Raw genomic sequence first — 12,352 nt, forward strand, 5'->3', positions numbered from 1 at the left:
ACAGAGAAGCATGATAAACGGGTGTGCATAATAATGTCATTATAATATTATATTATGAGTACTGTTTATGGTTACTTCATGGTGGTTTTTTTTGACAACTTTTTTTGTTGAAAAAATTAGAGTTTACACGGCAGCGGAGTCATTCGCCGATATATACGCACTGCGACAGGACACATTTTAACATTGACATAGTTAAGGATGTATGCACATACTCGTCGTCTTTCGAACGAGCCGATTTTCTGGCTTCTACACGGAAAACGCAATTCACGAATCTATAATTAAATATGGCCAATAATTAATGTTCTATACGTGCATGAGTATTTTGATGTATAACGACGGTGCGTGTTCAAACTGACGTGGAAAACGTTAAATGATCGTGGTAAATACGCCGCGTGCACTTATATATTATTTATATGTATTTACTAACATGTACTTACTACGAAGTACATAATATTACAACGTTCAACATTACTTATATATCGTTATCATTAAGGCATATTTTCATAGTGACGTTAGTGGGGGTAGTAGTGGTGTGGTAGTGGTTGTGATGGGATTTCATTATTATAATATGCATTATAAAATTATATAATATTATACATTACTACATATTCAGACATAATATAGTGAAAATGACGTACTTTTCTGTGTATTCACTATTCGATCCGTGCAACGTACATATAATGGTAATATGGTATCCATAATATTCGTATTCATTGCATGACATTATATTTTAATTTATTTTACCAAGTAGGTATGTACTATTAATTCTATATAGAAGGAAACAATTATATTATACTATTTAACCGTTACAAATCCACTTGGGACAAAAATGTCTATAAATTTAAAGGTGTTTTTGTTTGTATCCAAAAATAATTTTCAATGCATTTTGGAGAGATTTTTTGACCAATATTAAGATGTCATAACTAGTACGGCCCTTGAAGTATGTATAATATGCTTAAAAACGTGGTAAAATTAAATATTTACTTTGACAAATTCTGCTTGAGCGATAACTTAAAACAGTAAGACCCCTGAAAGCAACGCCGTAAGAAGAAAGATGCGTGCCACAAACTAGAAAACTCGAAGGCCCACCTTTTGCTGTATGTAACCATTATGCAGTGATTGTTGTGGCATGCCTTTATTAAACCCGTACACAAGAACATAAACGGAAACTGAATATTTCCGATTTCCCGGCGGAACGCTATGTGAGCAAATTTTAAATATCAAATATGTACTTGTTGGTTTTATATAACAATATTTTATTATTAATTTTCACCGGAATGCCAGGAAAAAATTGCTTTGCTAACAAGATGTCTACAGGTAATTATAACTAAATTATTATTTTATAAAATAATACATGAATCTTTAAAAAATTATTTATATTTGAAATTAAATATATAATTATAGATATTTAGATATTGCCAAACACTATATTTAGGACGAATGATGAATAGTTTATGGTGGTAAATGATGTGATAAGTACTTCTGTACATGCAGGCAGATTTCAAAGTTTGTAAACATTATTTTCAAGCCCCAAAAAATAAAATAAATATCAGCTCACAAAATTTTGGGACATATCGGACATCGGTTATTGATGGATACAGGTATTAATTTCGATGCATGAGAAGTCAAAAAAACTTTTTAAATTCAATTAAAATCCTCTCCCCAACTAATTGAGCAACAAACTAGATGTCTCTATTACCTGATGTGTGGTATACTCTTATATTCGGTTCGTCCGGAAAAATATTAATCGGCTTATTTTGTATCCAATGTGAAAACACAGTATCATGAAACTTCCGTTAGGAACTGACGCTACCCAGATTCACACATAGTATATAAGCATGGTTATATTTGGGTTATAAATGATTATGGTTATTACATATTTTATTTTTTATTCTAGTCTTGCACGTCGTAGACCAAAAATAAATGCAACAGTAAAACACACCAGTCATATTAAATTGTATTTCCCATATTTTTGTATTTGTATGCATGTTTAGCTACAGCTTAACATCTTTTGCTTTTTAACAACATTCTTGTTATTAGATATATGTGAGATTTTGTATTTTAATACATTGTTGGACGTTTATCATACATTTTATATTTCAAACATCATTTTTAAAAATATATTTTTTTGTTAAGTTTGTTGCATTCACCTGTTCGATTTCTCTAAACAAATGCTTCATACACGATTTTACAGACATATGATACTCGTGTAGGTATATATCTCGATATAATAATATATTTTTGAGAACTCACTTAATAACACCCGAATATAAAACGTCTAGTTTCTAACAGTGATCTATTAAAATATTGCACCTAAGTGCAGTATATATTTCGAATTAAAAATAAATAATTTTTCAGCCTATTTTGTATACAATATTATATTTTATGATTTTTTTTATAAGCATATTTTGACATCTTTTGTTGGGAATATTTGCATGCATTTTTCAGAGTTTTTAAGAGGCCGTAAACATCCAAACCCTGTACTATACTACCTATAAAGCGTCGTGCTCGGCGCCGTATAATATTACGTGTGTATAAGAACGCGTCGACATTTGGTTTCTGTTTTTGGCCTTGCTTGAAATTAAAACGCGTACGTGCGGAATGTGTTATATACGTCGTATCCAAAGTATTTGGCAGGTGTGTGTGCACGTGTAAAATATAATATCTTTATTGTACGCACAGGAATGAAAACCAACGATACCGAATAAGAAATCTCACTATAACAAGACGCGTTCAATAATTTTGTCCCAACTATACCAATAGATAATTATTATAACGCTTTCGACATTATTCGGTGGATATAATATTCCTCATTATTCGTAGGCCACCTCATTTAAAATCAGAAATTTTCGTCGGAATAACCACATTGCTAGGGTTTGTACTTTGAACATCAAATGCTGTGGACTGTGTATCGACACTAAAATCCATTATATGACGGTCAAAGTACAGTGCGAGTTGATGAACATTTCAAATGTAAAAAGTTGAATCAAATCATGTTCAAACTGATGTTTACCGTAAACGACTTTTTCCATTTCGAATTAATTTTCCGTGATTGTCTTTAGACTTTCTAGATCACCAAATGATGCTGCACAGCGTATTTTCACACTTTTTAAGTGCCACGTAATTAAAACAATTATACTCAACTGAGTACAGACATGAGCAAACTGCCACAAAAAGAGATTAAACGATTTAAAAAAACGACTAATTACTCTCATACCTATTTAGAATTAAGGTTTTAATTATTTTCTGAATTTATCATATACTTAGAGATTGTATACACTTTAAGCATGTTCATCAAGTAATTTTAAAATACTAATTTTTCGAAACCTTAGACGACGTAGGTAAAGCAATTTATTCGTTGAACATTAATTATAGTTTATCAAACATAAAACTAATTACTCCTAAACGTATATTTTAACAGCATAAAATTTGTCAGTCGAACGAGCAAACCGCAAAATATCGATACGTATAACGTATTTAGTTTAATTATTGAACGGAATATCAATGTAAATTTTAACCATTAATACGTATATAAAATACCATAACGATATGTTTTAATTTCAAATACCTAAAATTTTGTTAACACGAGTAAATCAATAATAATTTACAGTCGAACTGTAACTAAATCTTTTACAATGTGTACGATTTGTGAAACAATAATAATATGACGACCTATCGTGATCCAATACCACGCGTGAATGTGTTTCGACAACAAAATTATATTACAATTACACGGAGTGATGGATAGGCTATTTCGGTACACCGCGGTCGGGGTGTCCGTTTTCCGGTATCTGTTCGTGAGTTTGTAATATTATTGCAATAGTGGCCGCCGCCTTAACCTATAACTTTAACGTTTACCCATCTAACATGAAATAAAATAAATTATAAAACTAAAATCCAACTAAGTGCGGCAAGAGTGTAAATGACACATAACGGTTGCGATTTCTCGACGCATTTCTTTAAAATTAGGTTTATATTCCAATTTGTCTTTTATTTGCCACCGACTACGGAGCATACATACGCTGGCCGTAAACAAATCAAATTTTAATATCCTTGAAGGTCGAGCAATACATGTGGTGAGCATGATATAAAATTGTCCTATACGGAATCTGATGATAATGCTAAAAAAGCGTTAAGCCGCAATTTATTGTATTTTAATGACATATTATAATATATAACGCGTATGCCATCATACTCAGTATTCCGTTATAATTCAACAGAGCGCTCATTTTATCGTGAACCAGGCAATATCGTAGAAAATAAAAAATATTTTTTTTTACATTAAAAACAAAATTATGGTTTCTGACATAAATGTATAACCGTAAAACATTTTTTTTTTTAAAACAGAAAGTCTAAGGGAAATATGTAATTCCCGAGGCCTGCAGTGTTCCTGGCTCACGATAAAAGTATCACTCTGTATAATATTATTATAATAATATCAGTTCAGTATACACACGAAATCTGATCGATTTTATTGCACGATATTATAAAACCACAAGCACGCACGGCATCGTCGTTATTAATATTTTCACCAAAAACACACACACATGTGCACACACACCAAACCATCAATTTTTCTCCGACACAATATATATCGGATACCTACTCTCCTCCTATATAAACAGCGCATGGTAGTGTAGGTGAATTTTCTCGAGCCAGAGCGTCTACGGTGCCGTCGCCACCCATCGGCTTTCTCACGACGATCGCACACCGTACACTGAAATATGCGTAGGTACGTGTATATGATATTATTGAGCTACGTATATACGAGCAACATCCGCCGGAGATGAACGCGTCGCGGTGGGAGGGGGGTACCGAATTTGTTTTTATATTATGTTTTTTAGCGACACGGCGTAAAAACGCAAACACGCCTACGAGACGGGATATCGTGTTTGTTTAACGTAATAGGAATACGCTCTCTCTACACACATAGAGGTATATGTATACAAGTACAATATGGTCTATGCACGTATGTGTGTACGAACGTTCGCATATTATAACATATATACATTGTGACTATATAGTACGTATAATATTATACGACGGTGAACACGAATATATGAAAAACGTACTGCGGGGGCAACGTTTACGCCCAAGCCCACGAATATAAATCGTCGACACGTGTATTCGCTATATATGGTGGTTTTTTATTCAGTTTTTTTCCCCGATTTTTTTCTCGTTTTTTTTTTTTTTCTACCACCGTCGTCGGCCGAACGCGTTTCCGCCGTTTCTCTTTTTGTATAATATTATACGAGACACGCCGTTCGCATCGCACGACGACGTGACCCCCCCCCCCCCCTCCCACTCATCGCTCGGGCGGATCGACGAGGATCCGTCGGACAAATCCCGAACGCTGTCGCTGCTCACTGTCGAGTCCCAAAAATCGAGTACGCCGCACGAAGATAATAATAACAAAATGTATACGAGTCACCATTATGTAGCGAGTGCGAGCACGTTTCAGCTAACGAAGAGACGAAAAGAAAAACACTGCCGTTGATGACGAGGAAAAATCGCACGGGGACACGTCCGCATAATATTATGATGAAAATAATAATAAATACATTATTATTATTATTATTATTATTATTTTATTATTTAACATACTGTACGCTCGCGACGGGGCCGGCTAACGAATTTAAATGCTAATTGCGTTTTCACTCTTACGTACTCATCAGACACAAGTGTAGGTCCCTCCTATACATATTTATGCGTATGCCGATGTGTGCTGCTTTTGCAGGTTTTCTAATTAACCGGGCAGACATCACGGCGCGACCCTCAGCTCTTAGCCCATCATAGCGAAGCCACTCCCGGACTCTGGAGACGGCGATAATGATAGCACGCGGCGGGTATAGGTAATCGTATGATGACAATATTATTTATAACGAACGCGTAGTTGTGACTTCGTGATGACGCCAACAGCAAACAAGACGGCGGTATCGTGTCGAGACTTGAGCCAATTATTTTTCCGCATCACGAGATGATACACTAGCTAGTTTGTGTGTACTGCAAAGTTTCGATATAAGACAATATAAATAATATATAGACGTCTAGAATCTCCTGTCCGCGAATTTCCGGGATCAAAGAGAAGGGGGTCGCTATAAGTGGACGAAAACAAATAAAAAATGTTTCCAGTATTCTTTTTATCGTACCACCCACAGCGCAGAACGTGGCACTTTCTTTCTCACCAGATCGGTGGACATTGGAATTTAATAATCTGAATTATTTTCACCACCCCTGACTAACCGGAAAATTTATCCAGGATATTATTTTCAAGGGTAAATATGCTATAGAAGATTTTTATTCCCTGGTAGAAAATATGTGAACATAATAATAACCCCGGGGTGAAAATATTCGGTTTTGTAAAATTACCTGATGAACTCTTTCAATAAATAAAATTCCAATCACCTACCTATTTGATCCTAATTAAATCACTTAAATTGTTGGGCTTTGTAAAACGTATCTGTTTTGATTTTAAATTGTTTGTTTTTATCACCTAATCTACCTCGAACACTATAATGTATTAATTAGATTACTATTTTAATATTTATTGACATTAATTTTATTTTGTATCTTTTTTTTATTGTAAACAATTATTCAACTACATGAATGTTTATATGTATAATATACTTTTTATGATGCATTTTAATACAAATTATATGTTTACATAGAACTGTATAATATTATTAATTATTCGCTATTTTGTGAACCAATGTGTTTTGAGACGCAATCTGCAGTATACTTATATTTAGGATAAGATCCGACTACTGGAATTCGGGCCGCAATCGGACTCCGAATCTCACTACTGCTCTATTGTTTGTTCAGTCCTGGAGTATGATATAATATAGTTACAAAGTTCCTTTTTTCTATAATCCGTGTTCATAATACCTAAAAAAACATTTTAAACATCCCTAGATATACCTATTCAAAAAAAAAACCAATAAATGCGTACCACAAAAATCATTTTACAGTTTTCCAAATGTTACAAAATATTACTATCTAACTTCACGGTGATAACTTATTGGGTAATCTTTGAAAAATTTAAATCAACACAAATAAAAATTACGAAATTTTTTCGAAATAACTAAGATATCCATGCCCTGCATATAAATAAGCAAGTTCTACTAACAACCAAGTACTAACAGAAATTTCAGTGAAATATCTTGAAGTAACCAAGACAAATATCTGACCAGGGGCCCAAATTTCAAACTCGAGCTTAAAATAGCAAACTCCTGATTACACCTACTAAGAACACTGTTTAATCAAAACTGTCTATATAATGTGACCTTATAATATATAAATCAATAATAAGTATAGTCTGTACTCTGTAGTATACTTATGGAGTATTTAGTTATGCATGGGTGAGGCAAAAACTTTCAATATAAAACCTCTAATTTATAAAAAGTCTTCACATAACAACTTACTTTATAATATATACCTATCTAGTACTTACCTATACCAACTAGTTAAGACACAATACAGGAAGAACTTTATATATAGTTATTCAAGCCATGGCTATCATAGAAACAAGTTTATGAAACAATTAACCTAATTCTCGCCCCTTGAAATAATTTGCAGAATAAGTAAAATAAATTGTCTGACAGATTTACTCAAATATTAAATAATAATTCCCTTGTGTTAGTGTATTTCCGAGTGACTTCTTTGATATATTAAGTTTACATGATATTTCTTAATAGTTCAAGATGCGTTATCACACTAACTGATTTTACATTTATTTTATAAGACTGAAAACAAAAATAATAAACAATATTTCAAAGAAAAAAAATTGCCTTTAGTACCTAAGAAAAAATGTATTATATGTCGATGAAAAACTTGTAAGCTAAAAATCTAAGTACTTTTTTCTACAATGACAGTTATGTGAAAAACACACGTTCAAAATACGTTCTTTCGTGGCATACATAATTATTTTCAATTAATGGGTGACTGGTCCAAAAATTACATTTTCCGGTTGAACCTCCCGGCATCCATAATAGACGAGACAAAACGGAACCTATAACCACTAATACTATGCATTGTTTGTTTGATCGTTATGATATTAAATTTGTGTTTTTGGAGAGTATGGTAAGCCAGTAATTAAATAAATAAATGTTCGCGGTTGCGGTCATCGACGATGATCAGCTGGTTTGAGCTTGGTATCCAGGCAGCGAAACTAGATGACTCTATGAAGTTTTTTTTTTCTCGGACAGCCAAACAACAACACCGCTGCTACTTTATCGTCGTCATACATGTTGTTATTATTATTATGATTATTATTATTTCGCATGGCGCGATAACGTCGTCACACCGCAGCAAGCCGTCTGTTTCGGACAGTCATGAACCGGAAACGTTTTTACCGGTACCGTTATCGTAGTCACCCTCTCCTGACGCTGTTGACCACCGCCACCGCTACAATCGTCACCGCCGCTATCGTGTTGGCGGTACTGTCGCCGACGGTTTACAGCGGAGTTTACCCGCCGCCATACAAGTTGTCACCTTGCGCGACCGTCGTGCCACGACAAACGGTTGCCGCGTCGCGGCACTTCCGGTACACGAAGACACATATCACCGCAGCCATGGAGAGTGAACATAGTCGATTCATGACCACGATGCACCGTCGAAGACGGCGCTACGTCGGCAGACTAATAGGTTCATCCCCACGGCAATTATTTTCCTAACTTAATATTATATCAGAGGTTCCCGAACTGTTCACAGTACGAAAAATTTTAGAACATTTTTAAATTTTAGAGACCCAAAACATATTAATTACATTTTTTTTTTGTTTCATTGATGATCTTTGCTATAAATTGAAGTCCAACAGTGTCATTGGTACACTTACAATCGCTGTGGATAATGATCAATAATACTACTAAATTGAACATCAATGTACAATGCAGTAATACTGAAAAAATGAAAAATACTGTATCATATTTATTTTGATTTGATTTAATTTATGCTCTTAGTTGTACAAAACAAATTTAAATGTTCACTTTTAGACACATATATTTTAAAGTAGGTCATCCAATCAACATTAAATATTTGATGTTATAAAAAATATATTATAAATATTTAAAATCTTAACACAGCACACCAAAAATATAATTTCGACCCACAATTTAGGAATCTCTGACTTATATTATAAGTTATAAGTTATAACACAAAGTTCGTAACTGCTAAGGTTCAGCTGTTGCTGAAACTAGGTTTTTTTTAATAAGCTTCTGTGCGATGCTTTATCGACCCAAATGTTCACTATCTAACTATGACTATATAGTAATATACTAATATGAGATAATATTATAGATACGAGGTTATAATATAACCATCATCATTTCGTACTCCACTTCGTTTATGTAGTGGTGATTTTTCAATGTTTTTTTTAAGGAGAAATATTATTTTTTGATTTAATTCAAGTACTTTAATGTTAAATTATTTTATTCTCGTGTTAAATTAAATTAGTATTAAAAGGTTATCACACAGAAAAAGCTTATTATTTTAAAATACTAAAATATGTAGATAATTATTTAAATTGAAATTGCAAATTTATATTATTTTATAAAAAACACAATAGTTGCATCACGTATTATTTAATTTAAGACTCGTATATTATACCGACATACCTATAACTTTAAACATTGTATGCTTACTACTAGTTTTCTCATTAAATATACAATAGAACTGCAAGAATATGTTTTTGTAATTATTCCATTGTAGGAGTTTATTAATAGGTAGTTTGATTAACCTAAAATGTAGAGATTTTGTTCCAATTTACTCAGAAATATTATGGTATATGTTCAGTCAATTTTTAAATAAGTAACGGTCTAAGTAGGTACGTCGATACATAGTTTTATTAAACAGGTAGCTTATAAGTATAACATATTTAAATGTGTTATAAAAACCTACAAAACTAATACCCGAATTTCACTCGCCACAGGTGAAACCGTTACAGTGGGTCAGATAGCAAACAATACGTCGAACCACACCCGTTGCTACAAGATTAAGTTCACCACGCCTGTACCGACTACCAAACGTTGGTCACCAATACTGAAAACGTACCCCAATTTTCCGGTGACGAATAATACGGTAACCAAAGTCACCACGACCAAAACTAGCAAGGTAACCAAGATAACCAAAGCTTCAACGACGACTGAAGCTACTACCGAACCACCTGTAGAAACTCAAGTGGTCGAAGAAACGACTTCGACTGAAGTAATCAACACAATTGAAGAAACTACGTGTACAGAAGAAACTGAATCTACAGAAGAAACTTCAAGTTCAGAAGAAACGACCTGTTTAGAAGAAGAAACGACTTTGGCCGAAGATACGACCCAAAAGAAAAAAACCAAAAAAACAAATAATGAATCGACAAAACCCGAAAAACCTAGTCCGGTGACTGAAAATTCTAGCGATCCTACGGAAGCTACGAGTAACCCTACGGAAAAAGCGAGTAAAAATACGGAAAAAGCGAGTAAAACTACAAAAAAATCGAGTAAAACAACTGTAAAATCGAGCAAGACGACCAAAAAAATGACTAAGACCACCGAAGCACTCGAGGAGGTTGTGACGTGCTCGGAAGATCCCTCGTGCGAGGAAGAGCCTTCGTGCCTCGATGAAGAAGTTACGCCAAAACCAAAGAAGACGAAGTCTCCACCGGTTAAGAAATCAACAGGAGTGATAAAACCTAAAAATCGGTCAAAGAAGCGACAACTCGATCGTAGGAGACTGCCACCGACAACCATGCATCGTCGGTCGTCGTCGGCAGCTACAATCGCTTTGTACGATTCGTTACGGTCCGACGATGGACTTAACTATGAATCGCTGTGATCGGACCTAACCGAGGTTAGTAAATCGCAGCCATCGCCGACCGATCGAAATGGCGTACAACCAAAGGCTTGACCGCGACGGTATCGATTCGGCGTCCAATCGATCGATCAAAGTCCTCGACACTTCAGCTGCGCAGTCATACAGTGATCGTTTTATTTATTACATAATATGTATAGTATAATATTATAAGCCCGCGAGAGGTCACTGTTCTACGTGTCCCGCCGATGATCGAAAACTTTCAATCAAATTAATTTTGTCCGATAGCGGTTTTTACTCTCTGTACAAAACACAAAATATGATCTTCTACTGTATTTTTCTTAGTGCCAGAAAATCTGTTATGAGCGGTGTTTTTTTTTCAACCTTTTGACACGTTATTTTCATAAAAAGATTTTTGAAATGTTTTTAATACAGTAGTCGGAAATTAAATGTTGAATATATTATAATAATTAATGAATAAAATAAAAACAATAGATACATATTTCATAGTTTACTGTAATAATACATTCATTAACGAATTCCACTGCAGTTTGAACACGAAAGACTTGGGTATAAGCGATCGACTAGGTACTAATGAAACACGATTTATTAACAAACCTGAGTCGGTCTGTTTGTCTCGAAACTGTCTGGAAACTAACAGTCGAAACCATGTTAAACCGAATAGAAATATTATGTTAGCGCCAAAAAGTATTATCCACGTCAAATTTTAAATCGATAAAACGGATTTATCGCAATGTGACAGTCATATTTTATTTGCGTGTTCTCGTTTTAAATGCTTTTGTGCCGTGTGCCGAGAGCCGAATAACGGGCAGAGTGGATTTGCAAAAAAATCAGTGCCATTGTGCATATCATTATGTCACGCTGCGAGACTAATATCATATATAATTTGGTGAACACTTCGTCACAACTGTATCGTAATGTGCACGCTACCTCCGCAGAATGTGTGACGCTCAAAATTTGAAATACCCTGTAGCGTGTAGTCGAGTATATTATTGACAATTATGCGATCCGTACCCTGCGCATATTGCAATAATAATATGCAGATTCCTAGCTGGTATTTTATTATTTTTCGCCGGCAGTCTGTCGTTTTTCCTCGGTATCGTGATAATATGTGTTGCTATGAAATATTTCTCCTGCGCTATCCTACCGCGTCTGCAGTTTCGACTTGTCCGTTATTATAACATACCGTACATTACTGTTATTATTATTATTATTATTATTATTATTATTATTATTATTGACACCCACGGAGTACAATATAATTTGTATATGTTTACGAAATATTATGTACCTATATACCACACGCAAATACACGGGCATATAATTATTATTACAACATATTTTATATCGTCGGCTATTATAATAAATCCTCCGCCGGGGAATCGTCGCGGGATTTTTGTTCTTAAAATATGGGTCACACCCGGGCGTGGCGGCGCTAACGAGTTTAGGGAAATGAGCTCCTCCGGGTTTTCGCGCGCCGTACACGTTTAAATGAACAATATGTAAAATACATGTTAATGAACGCGCGTGCTCAAACACA

General features: G+C 34.4%; 1 protein-coding gene across 1 annotated transcript; it reads left to right on the forward strand.

The window, feature by feature from the left end:
* The first annotated feature begins 8,330 nt into the window (after positions 1-8,330).
* Positions 8,331-10,815, forward strand: LOC111032017 (zonadhesin-like). Its single transcript, XM_022312174.1, has 2 exons — positions 8,331-8,643; positions 9,926-10,815. Exons 1-2 carry the CDS (start codon positions 8,331-8,333, stop codon positions 10,813-10,815), a joined length of 1,203 nt encoding a protein of 400 aa, XP_022167866.1.
* The last annotated feature ends 1,537 nt before the right edge of the window (positions 10,816-12,352 follow it).

The sequence above is a fragment of the Myzus persicae genome, unplaced genomic scaffold, assembly GCF_001856785.1.
Source record: "Myzus persicae strain clone G006 unplaced genomic scaffold, MPER_G0061.0, whole genome shotgun sequence".
Taxonomy (NCBI): domain Eukaryota; kingdom Metazoa; phylum Arthropoda; class Insecta; order Hemiptera; family Aphididae; genus Myzus; species Myzus persicae.

What these genes read in the sequence shown, in the direction of transcription:
- LOC111032017 (XM_022312174.1), top strand. Translation starts at nt 8,331, where the DNA reads ATGAACCGGAAACGTTTTTACCGGTACCGTTATCGTAGTCACCCTCTC. An exon ending in CTACGTCGGCAGACTAATAG is followed by an intron (nt 8,644 to 9,925) that starts GTTCATCCCCAC and finishes CACTCGCCACAG; the next exon opens with GTGAAACCGTTACAGTGGGT.